This window comes from Thermobia domestica, chromosome 14 (assembly GCF_964235325.1).
Source record: "Thermobia domestica chromosome 14, izTheDome1.hap1.1, whole genome shotgun sequence".
Classification (NCBI taxonomy): domain Eukaryota; kingdom Metazoa; phylum Arthropoda; class Insecta; order Zygentoma; family Lepismatidae; genus Thermobia; species Thermobia domestica.
This window is the reverse complement of record NC_137467.1, coordinates 28836327-28851455: the sequence shown is the minus strand read 5'-3', so window position 1 is coordinate 28851455 and position 15129 is coordinate 28836327. Positions and strand designations below refer to the sequence as shown.

Below are 15129 nucleotides of genomic sequence, written 5' to 3'. Positions count from 1 at the left end.
TATTCCTCCGGCGCAGGGAAGGGGGAAGGGATCGGCAGGACCATTTTTATTAGCAGGGAGTGTAGTCGTTTCAGACATTCCTTTAGCTGGATCATTGGGTTTGCAATTAGATGGTAGCGGAATAAGATACGGGATAAGTTCATTTTTTAAAAAATAAAAGTAATATTTTGCTTGTTTCAACAAGAAACAATTCTACACTGGTTTACTGAATTTTATCACTAGACGCTATTCTTGTTAACCGAAGCCTGTTGCACAAAACTTACAAATTATAGAAGATTGTTTACAAATCGTAAAAGATTATAAAATAGAAACATAATAGTAAAAATTGTTTACAAATAATAGTGCAGTTGCATCTAATTTGTCATAATTCAATTGTATTTTTTTTTTGTTTGTTTGTTTTAGAAATGTAGATTTACACAGTATTAAATGACTAGTACTATTAAAAAAAATATCCTGAGTTTTCATCAAAGGACAACACAAATATATTTTGCAGTTATATATGCGATATTAGTCACTGTAATAATTAAATATTATTTACGCGGATTTTGCCTTATTATAACGGTTTGCTTTACCTCAATATTTTGATTTTTTTTTGAACCACAAACGTTGTCCATACCTTTATAAACTTTAATTTCTTTATGGGCATATCGATTATTTTAAACCTTTTGCATCTCTGCAACTCATTGTTTTATATAAGACACTTTGGATTGTAGTAGATTTAAATTTGTTATAACCTATTTGTCGGCATATAAGACGCAGCGACATTTAAGGTGCACCACGTTTCTATACACACATTAAAAAAAAAAAAAAAAAAAACATTATTTCATGAATTTCCATAATGATTAACTGTACTAATTCTGCAATGAAGCATAAAATATGTCATACAACTTATTATTTTTACAAAGCAGAAAAATTGAAAGATTATTCAAAACCACTATTTTGCAGGACAAAATGCAATGCAATATTTATGTATGTATAGATTATGTAAAAGTGCAGAACAAAACTGACTCATCATCGCTCAGGCCATCTACTATAGGTAGAAACGTTAAATTTTATTTTGTTACGAAACCTAGAGTTAAGAAAAGAATTTTGGAAATACGAAGGGGAACAGACAACAAACGGGGTTCTTTTTTTTTTTTTTTTTTTTTTTGGTGAAGTTTTAATAGAATCACTGAAAGTCAGGAAGGTGAAATTCGGCAAATAAATTCATTAAAAATAACCGAATACATGTTTTAGTGTGTTTTAAAATTTTACATCTGAGAGGTATAAGAGAATAGTTTTTATAACAAATAAAATCCCAATATTTATTCAGAAAATGCCAAATGCAAAGATTCTCTTAAGTTGGAGGTTTAAATTTGGTATGAAAATACTTAACTAAATATAATGGGATACGATTTCAGCGTTCTCAAAAATTCTGCTTTTGAAGGGAAAGAGGGCAGTATATATGATATAAAAAAAATCTCACTATTTATTCAGAAAATGACAAATGTGAGAATTGATTAAGTTGGAGACTTTAAATTCAGTCCATACACTCTTCGTTAAACACGAACAAACACATGTTACAGTGTATTCAAAAAGTCCTATTCTAGAGGACGAAAGGACTAAAATTTCTACAATCTTCAAATTTCTAATTTTATATTTATTAAAGCTTATTTTCATTGTACGAAGAACGAACACTATTGCTATTATGTATATTACTTAGTATAAACCAAAAGTTTTGACTGACTAAAATTTCAACTGATAATTTTGACTATCTGCGCATAAGAATACCCCTTCCCACCATATTTTAGGCGTAGTTTGAGGTGAAAAATGTGCGTCCTACAGTCGACAAATATGATAATTATAATTATGGTATTAATATACTCATGTTGATTATTTTGTATGGATTTTCTAGTTCAACACACAAACTGCGGCACTCGAAAAGATCAAAACCAAGGAGCAGCTGGCAGAAGAAAAGAAAATCTCCCTGAGCTTCCGTATCAAGCCTTTGGAGATTGACGGTCTTAGCGTAGACAAGCTAAGAGAAAAGGCCCAGGAGCTTTGGGATCAAATCGTCAAGCTTGAGACAGAAAAGTACGACTTGGAAGAGAGGCAGAAAAGACAAGATTACGATGTAAGTATATCTCTGATACTAATAGAACATTCCAGTCATATTCATTTGAGACCATATAAAGGATTTACCAATAACAACATGAGAAATTTGAACTTGCGTTTTGGCAACACTGAGTAAATTAGTAGATTAAATTGTTACAGCTGTGTGCAGTAGTCTGTGGCAAATTAATATGGGAGATACATCATTCAACAACACACAGAAATCGTTCGAATCTACCATAAAAATACGAAAGAATCGAATTCCAACTATGCGCAGAGCTCCCCCGTGGCTACATTGTTAGCGTTCGGTGCTGAAGACCTGGGTTCGATCCCCAGTGGGAGCTCATGTGATTTGGATCCCACGTTCGGACACAGGTGCACACAGTGTTGCTAGTTCAGCCATTTTATGGCTAAATCTAGGCATCTTCCCATGATGTTTAGCCAATAAAAATGTAGTTTTCCTATTAGCTATAATTTTGTGTGGCGAATTCTGCATTCAATGTTAAAGATTTCTAGCCGCTCGTGTTTAGCGGTAATTGAATACCTTTTCCAATCAAAACTTCTCTAAAATTATAAACATTAACAAAATAATATTTTATTTACTTTTCTGATAATCCTTCTCCTCGTTATGATACTTATATTGCTACACTACAACCTATTTTACGTATCTTATTTATTATTCTCGCTTTACTAACACAGTCTTACTGGGGGATTCTGTAAATTCCACCTTTCTATGGCTAATTTAATCGCGTAGTTAATTTGCAAGTAAGAATTTTGAGAGCATGTTCGGTGTACTTTTATTGTTGCACTAGGACAATTGTAACAACCAATATTCCTAGTACAAGTGACATGTAACCAACATTTCTTAAAGATTAAGGACGAAGAAAGAAGTTGAAGGGGTGTTACCTCTTAAATGATCCAGCCTGGGACCAGGGGGCCTAGTCCCCAGTTTTTTGAGTGACAAAAATAATTGAAGCTATTATTTATATAGCTATATACTATTTATATTTATATACTATTTATAGATAAATACTATAGACTTTTTAAAAGTTTATAGTCTTTATATGTTTTTTTTTTGAAACTTTATATATAGTTTTAGTTGCAGTTTTTCTGTTATGCAATATATAAAAACAATACTTGAAGTCCAGAATGTCAACGCCCATCTAGCTATAGTATCCAGCAGGAGAGAGTAAAGTTGAAGACTTCTGCAGGGCACATGAAAAATTAAAATTACGATATGCTAGGTATGCATTAATTGCAAAGGGTCTTTCCTAATACTATAGTGAAATCGGCCCTAGATCCAAATTGGGTCGCTATTGACCCAAAAGGTTACCCTTGACCGAAAACTACCTCGAAAAAAATTTTTGACCCCCTCCCCTTACCGAATTATCGTATCATATATGCTCAAAATTGAATATTTTTAAATCTTGGTGGGGATGATCGAAAAATTTTGAAAGTTTCACAGATTGTAGATACTATTTAGATGTAAATGTGCAATTTTTTTCAAAACCATCTATGTGTATTTTCTTTCTTTCTTTATTTATTTAATTTTTTTTTTTGCGTGTTGAAAATTTCAAAAAATTGTAGGAAGAATTTTTGGGAGGACACGTCACTGATTTTTTGATTAAAAATTTGTTATACCCTTAGGTACAACATATATTTTTCTCGGGGCCTGAAAGTGATTGCAACATTGTCAAAAATAAATAAAACTAATAGCAAACGTTTTTTTTTTTTTTCGCACAGTTTTCCCACCATTTTATTGCCCAGAAGGTGAGGGCCCCTTCAAACAATCCTTTGCCAAAGTTGACAATTTTCCTTTCTTTTGCGTCCCTTCCGCTTCTGTTGTTCTTCGGCTGCTTCGATTGGGTCCATTTCGAAATAGAAACACCAAATATATCTTCGTAACAGTGCTTCCACTTCAACGACTCTCGCACAACATAGTTACACTCAGCTCGCGGTAAAGAGCGCTACCGGTAGAGAGCGCCACTGTGCGCGGCCAGTGAAGCAAGCACTGATAGATACGTTCAGCCGACGCGAGGCTTTTTGAGCCCGAAAAAATACGTTTGTTTTCATTTTTATTTATTTTTGACAATGTTGCCATCACTTTCAGGCCCTGAAAAAATATATATTGTACCTAAGGGTATAACAAATTTTTAATCAAAGAATCAGCGACGTGTCTCCCCCAAAATTTTTCCTACAATTTTTTTTTGAAATTTTCAACACGCAAAAAAAAAAGAAAGAAAGAAAATACGCATCGATGATTTTGAAAATAATTGCACATTTACATCCAAACAGTATCTACAATCTGTGAAACTTTCAAAATTTTTCGGTCACCCCCCCCCACCACCACCAAAATTAAAAAATATTCAATTTTGAGCATGTATGATACGATAATTCGGTAAGGGGAGGGGGTTAAAAATTTTTTGAGATAGTTTTAGGTCAAGGGTAACCTTTTGGGTCAATAGCAACCCAATTTGGATCAAGGGCCGATTTCACTATCTTACTAGGAAAGACCCTTTGGAGCGAAGCAATCAACCTTTATTGGTTATTCATAGATTTTTTTTAAGTACATTAATTATTTTCGTGAACAAAAACAAAATATATAAATAGTTGAATTTGACAAATCAGGGAAAAGCATAATGACTTTGAAAAATTGTGTTCGCAGAACAAAACGAAAAGGACTTCGCCCTGTTTCTAATGCTGAAAAATTCTATTTTCCATTGTTAACAATGATAATTCACACACCAAATGCTTTTTCAAAGTTAAGTCTATAGGCATCCAGTTTTTCGGTCATTATTTCTCAATGGTATGTGCGATCGGGACATGCAACCCCTTACGACACTCACAGCGCACTCTTGAATCACCATGCCAAATTTGTTTAAGAATGGTTCAGGCATCCGGACAAACGGACGCCTAAATAGAGTAAAGAGGAGCTTTGCTCTAATAATTCTTAACATATATTCAGAGATATTTATTCTTTGTCTTGACCTAATAATCTCAATTTTAAATAGTCATAACTGATTAATCTTTTATTCTGTTTAATATAAGCTAAAAATCATTTATAATAATGGAATTGTAAAAACTATAATACATTTTCTCCAGTTTGATTTGAAATTTTAGAATATATCTATAGTAGAGAAATTTAATACTTTTTAAAAATTTTCATATTGATTTGTTTTCATTTATCAATTACTGTTACCTCTGCTTAATATAACGTTCATTATTGTGATAATATTATTTTCCTACTCAATAATATTTAACTTCGTAGCTTTAATTACACTTGTTATACGTAATTCTCAAACTGACACACAATTATAGTCATACGTCTTGCGAATAAAATCAGAAAAATAAACACACTGCCGAACAAGACTGCACTTATTTAATATAAAAACACACTTACACGTGACGTTTCGATCTTCTAGCCAAGATCCAAGAGTGTACGTCTGATGAGGATCTTGGCTAGAAGATCGAAACGTCACGTGTAAATGTGTTTTTATATTAAATAAGTGCAGTCTTGTTCAGCAGTGTGTTTATTTATCTGTAATTCTCAACTGTTAAACTTTACGAATATTATTATTCTTTTATGTATCCTACTGTAATAGTATGTTTATATTTCTTAAGCCCAACTAATTGATTATTTTTCATTAACAATTAATAGCCTTTCATTCGATTTCTTACAGCTTAAGGAGTTGAAGGAAAGACAAAAGCAACAGCTTAGGCACAAGGCCATGAAGAAGGGTTTAGATCCTGAGTAAGTAATTTGAAATTCAACTGTCAATGATGTAACATTTATATTACTAACTTCAACTATTCTGGCTAGTTAGTTACTTATTTTCCCTAACTTTGTCAAAATAGGATTATTGAACTCCTTAAGACGTAATTTACTCCATGAATGTTCAATGATAACTCACAGAATAAAATAGATTTAAACTTATATATTTTCGAATACTTTTAAACATTTACATTTACCTTTTCACGAAGTTTCTTCTTTGTAAATTGAATCTACATCCATTCATAATGGCGTCCTTACGTATTATATTTTAACTACATAGAAAAATCTGTCTGGTCACAAAACTTAACAACGTAAATCTACATGTCTAGCCATAAAGAAAATGATATCTTCAGTATCGGACCATTGTTCATAACAGTATCGGACCATTGTCCATTTACATACTTATACAGATTATCATTACAATACTGAAACACAAATTCAACTTAAAACTGCCGAAAGGAAAACAAAATAATAAATATAAAAAAATGCCTATGAAATCTAGAATCAATGGAAAACAAATGAACAGTATACACTGACTTAACGGAATGAATTAACACATATTGTTAAATAATTAGATAAACTTGCTACTAACTGAGTTACCTTAAGTTATCTTAATTTTTTTTTCATATGATTTTGACAATAATGCCTGTCTTCTTTAATGGGTCAGAATTATTTGCTGATTTTTTATTTATTTATTTTTTGAAGAGTAAAGATACCAACTGTTTAAGTTAGTGCATCATGAAATATTCTACATCAGGAGTTTTTGAATAACAAGCAGTTTTTGCTTTCAAGAATTTTATGTTACACATTTTACAACAGTTTTAAATTTACATTAGTTAATTTATTACACACGCCTGAGATGTGAGAATAATTTTCAGCAAGTAATTACGATCTACTGAAAAAGAGAGGCGTTACTATCAAAATCGTGTAGAACAATTCTATAACAAAAATACTAACATATGTGTTTCATACTGATGTGTAATTCATATTCCAAAAACATTTCACTTCTATTTCAAGCTAAATTTCGAACACTCTTATTTGAGGTCTCTTAAGCTAAATTCTATAAGAATAAATTTATTATGTTACAATAAAGAGTCTTGTCTGTATTTGAAGATTTGTGATAGATTGAACTAGAATTAATGAATGTCACTGATATGCTAAATATAAATTATGAATAACCTAAATCTTCAGAATTTAGCTTAAAATATCCCAAAGAAGAGCGTTCGAGATTTACGTTCGAAATTAGAAGTTTTTAGAGTTTAAATTATTTATTACTGTTGGTATCCAGTAATTTTGTTGTTGTAGAATTTATGATGTATTCCATACGTTCAAGTAGTAGTTCGTATAGGACAAGTTAAGACGATGCATTTATCGGTAAATTTAACTAATTATTTACCAGCACATTATTAAGCCAGAACGTGGTGCACATATCAGTCACCATTTCTCAACGGATTTCTCCATACGATTGTATGGAGAACCGCACTTAGATAAGTATTCTTATCTTAGTTTTTTAGCCATAAAATTGTAATTTTTACTGATGTGACATCCCTCAAGAGCCGTCACTGGTCAGCATTTTGTTTGTTTGTGCACATTATTCAGTGAGATTATGAAAAAAAAAATGGAAGTACTAGCATAAAAAATAGTTTTAACCTTTTCAAGTTTGTTATGTTTCTTGAGAACATACAGTGCCAAAAGTGAAAGATAGCAACTTAGCGAATACTACTGCATATTAGAATGTTTCACTGTGTTTAGTAATATTATTATCAGAATGAGAAAGAAACATCTTATTCGTTACGTTTTTAAGAAACTATTTATTATAAAAATTACGCAAATATCTTTTGTAGATGTTGCGGTTATTAATTATTCAAAAGCAGATATTTGAAGTAGTAATAAAACTAACCTTATTATGCCCGTCTATTTATCCAGTGCAATATTTCAAAAACGCTTCTATTCTTCTATTTAAAAACTCTTCTATTCCGTCACGTTGTGCAGTAAGAAAAAAAGTAACACTAAGAGATCACATAAATAATAATCAAAATTAAATACACTGAAATTATAACATCACAAAACATAATCACCAGAGATTATGTCTCTTTGTCTTTATTCCTGTCTAGAACTGAATAAAACAGATTCACAAAAATTAGTTGTCCAAAATTTAAAAAAAAAAAAAAAAAAAAAAAAAAACTTTCTTTAATACGTATTAAAGTTGTTATTTGTCGTCGTGGATACAAATCCATGTCAACAGCCAACATTGTTTAAAATGTTTCAAATCTTAACTATATATAAAACTACATGAGCTGTCTTAACTATATATAAAACTACATGAGCTGACATAAATTATTGAGCACTTCCTGTAGAGCTACAATGATTAAATTCTGCATGATTGTAGCTTTCCGGAACTACCGACAGGAAAATTGCTAAAAGTGAATATTTTTAATTTTTAGGGGGTCTAAAGAGGGGGTGAAGAATTTCCCCATGTTATTTAAATGGACCTTTTTTTGCACCTATAATCTCTGTATTAGGTACTTAGAATTGGAATAAAAAGTTGAAATTCGGTATGCTTGTACGTTTTTTAAGAATAAGAATAAGAATAATTTATTGTCGTTAAACAACATGATGTTGTAATAGACAACGTCAAAATTTAAGTTTGCGTACATGTAATATTTACAATTTTAATTAATCAATACAATATTTTATATTTTACCTAGTACTACTTTTCTATTCTAATCCTGAAATTTCTTCCTGAAATTCTGAAATACTATATATACACTTTTCTAAGAGCCACTTTTTACAAAAACATTTAAAATTTTTAATCTCCATTTCTCTCACTCTAAGTGGCAACAGATTATACAATTTCATCCCTATATATTTATAACTATTTTGAGTTTTGCACAGCCGCACATGGGGAATATTTATTTCATTTTTGCGCCTTGTATTGTGTGAGTGAACACTACTTCGAGTAACATAATTTGTACAGTTTAGGCAGTGTTAGCACTTCCTAAGTAAATTGGTAAAAATAAAAAAAATTCAACTTTAGAGTAGTTTTATAGGAAACGGAAAAATCTTTCCCATGTTATTTATATGGAATATCTTTTACACCCCCAAATTATTGAGCACTTCCTGTAGGGCTACAATAATTAAATTTGACATGATTGTAGATTTTCGGGACAAACCGACAGGAAAACTGCCAAAAGTGAATATTTTTAATTTTTAGAGCGTCTAAAAAGGGGATGAAGAATTTCCCCGCGTTATTTAAATGGGCCTTTTTTTGGACCTATAATCTCATGTTTTAGTTACTTATAATTGGAAAATAAAAGTTGAAATTCGGTATGCTTGTACGTTTTCGTTAGTGTTACCAGAGTGAATCATCAGAAATAAAAATTTAGAACCATAGAGTGGTTTTATGAGGAACTCAAAAATCTTTCCAATGTTATTTATATGAGACGTTTTCTACACCTCAAAATGTTTAGGCACTTCCGGCAGAATTAGAATGATAAAATTTGGTATGATTATAGCCTTCCAGGATTAACCAACAGGAAAATTGTCAAAAGTGAATATTTTTAATTTTTTAGGGGTCTAACGGGGTATGAAATGCTGTTTAAATGGGCGTTTTCTTGGGATACAAAATCTTGTCATTTAGATAGTTGAAATAGAAAAAGAAACGATAGAATTGTGGGTTCAAGAGGTGCGAGGCCATAGGCCGAGCAAAGACGGTGTGTGGGGGCGAAGCACCCGAATGGGCAGATTCAGGAAATATGAAAAGCAAGTGCACGAAATTCACTGTTGATGCAAAGGCTGATAGATAAGAAATGCGACGCCGTAGGTCGGGGGTCTGGGGGCGGAGCCCCCAGCTAGCCAAAGGCTAGTTAAATGGTATAAAATTGTATAAATTCGTTTCAATAGTTGCAGCACAAACTACAACCAAAACGGAACGAACATGAATTAAACATTGTCTGCATCAAACTGATATATGTAAACTCTTGAGTTATAAATATTATCTCAAAATTGGCGCTGAATACGTTTCTCTTGAACTAAATAGTATCAAAAATCATAATCAAAATACAAAAGATCTAAAGTAAAAATGTTTTAAAATACAAAAAAATAATCTATCAAAGTGAGTAAAAAAAAGAAACTCTGCTACTTAGCTGTCAGCTATTTACACATTCACATAAAATTATGATAATATAACTGAAAAAATGAGCATTCTCTGAGCAATAAGCAATCAGAATACAAACCTAATCAGTATATTACTCCATATTTTCCCCAGATCCAGTTTCTCCTATGAGATCACCTTTGAATATTTGCTTTTTCGGAAAATCCAAGTGTGATATACTTCATTTGACAATTTTTTACCGTATATCGTCACAGATGAAGAGAACTGAAGAGTTCTTGAAATATTTTGCTCGATAAATACATCGACATAAAAGGTCAATATTATCATTCAGTAATAACAATGTACCATACATTTTTTCTTCTCACATTTGAAGCTATATTTTAAGTATAATGACTTTTGTTAGTATTGATTAATTGGTCGTTGCTTAATGAGCATGTCAGTAGCTAGGCTATCTGTCCCGTAACGAACTTTTTTTAGTATAACGTTCGCTAAAGGAGAGGGGCAGACAATAAAAATAAATGGTAATAAAAGATAGAATAAAAGAAGATAAAGAGAAGAAAGGAAGAATAATAACCTGAGAGACTGTCTATTATAAGCTTACATGGACAGAAAGGGGATTACTTTACCACTAAGAAAATATTCCCTCTAGCAGAATGTTGTAAACATTGACCTAGCTTTATTTCTCACACAACAACGAGGCTATGAAGGTCAAACCTACTATTAATGCAAAAGTTAGAGTACAAGGTGTTTCAAAAAGATTGACCTTATTTTGTAAGTCTATATGTATTGATAAAAAAAAACATACTACAAAAATGGAAGAAATTACAAAATACTCACAAAATCTTCAAGTTTTAGCTATGCTATTCTCTGCTTGCGCGGCGAGTAGACTTTCGCGGACTCCGCTCTAACGTTTGCCAAATTGTTTCCAGCATTTCATCGGAAGTGCGAGGCCGACCTGGACTCTTACTTTTGCACAAAGCATCCTGTCTCATCAAACTGGCGATACCAACGACGAATGTTTGTGAGTGCAGACGGATCAATGCCACAACGCCGCCGAAAAGCACGCTGGACTGAAATCACTGACTCAGTTTTTGCAAAGTGCAGCACACAAAACGCCTTCTGTTGATCGGACGCCATCTTACTTCTGACTGACTGCAAACTGAGAAGACGCATTGACTGACATCTAACGGTGATTTTCTCAAACTGAAACCACGCCCATTCAAACGACACTCATTTTCTTGCCGGCAGGTCCCATGTTCCATAATTATTACTGTCCAAACCAGGTCATTCATTTTGAAACACGGTGTATTACTCAGCTATTTATTTCAAAAATACTAATCCCAGAACTGGCAGAACATGTACAGTTTAAGTTAGTACTCCAACAGGGAAGTCACCAGCAAATAATTTTAATGCAAATCTAGTAATAGAAATGATTTAATGATCCATGCAACAGAATTGTATTTCCTATTGTATTATTTACTAAAAAAACAATTTTTTTCCTTTCTTTCAGGGCTTTGACAGGCAAATATCCTGTAAGTATCTTTTATATGCTTATAAGTATTTTCGTTTTGCTTAATTTTAAATCAGAGCTTAATCAATGGGTCAAAAACTTTGTAATAAAACAAGAATTAAATATTTTTTTATCTAATTATAATATTTACAATATTTCAATTGCAATTCTTATTAAATATAGTAGCATATACATATTTTTTTTAACATCTATGAGTTTATTTTCTAGTACAAGTCAATCAACCATCAAATCTAGTTAACGTAACGCAATCATCTTGTCTTAATTCTTAATCTCATTATTTTTCATACAATAATCATTCTCGGAGGAAAAATAGTATCTTACAAATTAAATAATAAAATATATGGATTAGTTTCTAAACTCGTTTATTTCATTTTCGTTACAGCCTAAGATCCAAGTTGCCTCAAAATATGAACGTCGTGTTGACACCAGGTCCTACGACGACAAGAAGAAACTTTTTGAAGGTGTAAGTAGTCCTTTTATAACGTTTCTAATTAAAACGTTTCTAATACTTTTTAAACTCTACTTTCATTATTTTGTTGTGTTTGATATTAAAATTTTGCACCTCTAGATAATTTTTAGTGATATATTAACACTCTATACATTTCCTCTAGATGATCCTTGATCATATGTTAATATTTTATACATTTTCTATTTTCTTTCAGGAACTATATCAAATCCTAAACTTATATAATACGTTTGTTCTTATATGATAGTTCTGGTATTTACGTATATATAATATTATAATACCTTGTTAGTATCTATTACAATATAAAAGGTTTAAAGAGTAGTACTCACCTTGCTATTGTGTATCTCATTTTAGTAAAATTCAAACAAACATGTTAAACATCGAATTTTCGCTAACAGCTGTTAAACATAGTCAGGACAAGCAATGAAAATAATTAATGAGGATAGAATATATGGGAATTAGTTACATGGAAAATAGCAAATAAATAAATAAAAATAGAACTATTTATACTAATGGACAAAAATTTCCCGAATAGTTTAAATTTTTCTTTCTTATTTCCTATGTAATTAAAAACTAATTAAATTAAACTCTTGGTACAACAATATTTAGAGGGCCAAGCAGGCATATATCCAGGAACTCATTTCGGGAGGGGTTTAAAATTTTTGAAGGGATCCAAATTAAACATAAAGATAGATTATATTAAAATGTGTACTATCATTCTAAAGTTAGACTAAATTTACATAAAAGTAGGGATTTTTGGAGGGGGATCTAGACTTCTAGGATCCACATCTGCGTACGTCCCTGGGCCCAGAGCTTACCAGTTGGTTTGTGGCACTCATGTTTTTGGTGTAATGTGTGTTCAGCATATCGGTTTTCCTCGCCGTTAATGAATCTAGTATTAATATTATTATTACCATGTGTAGTATTAATACTAGTGTTGCTGTTCTTTGACCGAGTTACCTTTCTAGATCAGAGATTGCTTCTTTTTCTTTCAAGTAGCTCTTCAGTTGTTCTCATGACGCTGGGTAGATAAACAACATATGGTGAATACGAACGATCACCCATCTTTCCTCTAACCAGACTTAACATTGCTTCACTTCGTTGATCTTACAAAAAACAAAACAAAAAAAAAAAAAAAAAAAAATCGATATTCCAGTGTTGCTAGGGCATTGGCCTTCCTATTCCAATTAATTCCAACGTATCCTATTCACACTAAAACCCTTTCTTACCTGTCTTAACAATACTGATAACTCTTAATGAAACTTCGATGTTTAACATGTTTGTTCGAATTTAGCTATAACAAGATATAGAAGTACAAGGTGAGTATTTTTTGAGTTCATTGTTAACTGGAATCTATATGAATCAGTTTCTGGCATTTTTGACCATTGCTACATAATAGGAGTAATGATTCATAAGAAGAGAAAACGGAAACAAAATATCAAAATTCAAAACAACAGAAAATTGTCCTTCATCAACAGTGTTAATGAAAACAAAATAGTTTTGAGAACAAAATCTGTACCTGAAAGCCAAAGGTGCTAAACACTCTATTTTTGCTTTCTGATAACGATAGATTTATAATAATCGTAATGTCATTTCGCAAATTTTGTATTTATTGTTATTTCACATTGTATTTATAAGATAATTTACCAAATATTGTTTGGTGAAATAGCTAAATGTGTTGCTGGCTACACTATATAACAGAATATGTGGATTTATTATGCAAAGATTGTGAGATATACAGAGTTAGTATTGGAAATGCTTATAACACAGATTTAGTACCTTGAAGTTTGTAAAAACGTTAGATATTTCGAAAAAAATCAATGGAAGAATAAATACCGTATATTACCAAATTTAAGAAGTAAGTGATTGTCAGTGATTGTTGATGTTCAAGTTAAAACGACTAATGATTCTGTTCATCTGGAACCTCAAAAGTAAAACTATTTTAATGAAGTCAGATTATATAAATGACTTTTCATTTCCTATATAAAAAAAAGTGTCAAATTAACAATTATTATGATATATTATCAATTTTACATGAAAATAGCATTTATCGAGTAAGACAGCGAACTTATAATGAGTAAATGTCAAAAACTTCAAATCATCTTCCAAGTTACTCCTGTAAAATTAAATTTCTGTATGTTTTGCACCTTTGGTTCTCATTACAGATATTATTAGTAAGTGAAAAAATAGAAAAAAATACTGTACTTGGATGATTTTCTTGAAATCAACGTAAAAAATCTGTTTTTAATTTAATCTTTTACTAAAACTATTAGCTTTATCGGGAGTAAAACCTACTAGGAAGAAGATGAGCAAGGGTAGATGAAAAGAATGAAAACATATAAGAATACAATATAAAATACTATAATACTTGCAATTAGTAACAAAGACTTTATAAATCACGTATCAATATTTTTCGTTTTGAAGGGCTCGTTTACATAGTAAGTCTGATATTTATTATTATCATATGTACTGATTGTGAAGAAAAGTTGGTTTCAATTTATTCACGTTGGTTTCAATACTATCCTTCAGGTACATGATCTTTTACTATAATTTAATTGACTTTCAGTATTTCAATCAAGAAATCACTATTGAGTGCTTTGAAAGTAGTTTACAGTCAGCAATTCAATAAAAAGAAGTTAGAATTCTGAAGATAATGCCAATAAATTTCTAAACATCATATTTTTGAAGTAATTGCTTTCTATATATATATTTTCTTTAAGTATTGTTTTTGATTCATTCAATTGTTAATGTCTATTTTTCTTTATCTCAGAGAAAAGGCAGTAAAACAGAACTCAATGTGGTTATTAACCGTTTAACATACTTCAAGAGGCTTTTTATGTTTTACTTTTATTCTTAAATCCTAATACTTTATTCTTTTTTTTTTTAAGTAAAAATGGATATTAAATTAAACTTCTTAAAATTTTGTTACTGTCAATTTTATTTCCTTACTGCAAGTTGAACTTCCTATTCTTTTGGCATCGTTCTTTCTTTTTGCTATAGCATAATAATAATAATAATAATAATAATAATAATAATAATAATAATAATAATAATAATAATAATAATAATAATAATAATAATAATAATAATAATAATAATAATAAAGTATTTCATATAAACACACAGTCAATGTATTATCCAAACCGACTTCCAAT

General features: G+C 30.8%; 1 protein-coding gene across 2 annotated transcripts in view; it reads left to right on the top strand.

Moving 5' to 3' along the window:
- Positions 1-15129, top strand: part of up (Troponin T, skeletal muscle) — a 38962-nt gene that overhangs the window by 7689 nt on the left and 16144 nt on the right. For both annotated transcript variants that reach the window (XM_081737820.1, XM_081737821.1), the window contains exons 5-8: positions 1895-2113; positions 5772-5842; positions 11488-11509; positions 11891-11971. In XM_081737820.1, coding sequence (XP_081593946.1) covers positions 1895-2113; positions 5772-5842; positions 11488-11509; positions 11891-11971 — 393 coding nt within the window. The remainder of the gene's footprint in view (positions 1-1894; positions 2114-5771; positions 5843-11487; positions 11510-11890; positions 11972-15129) is intronic.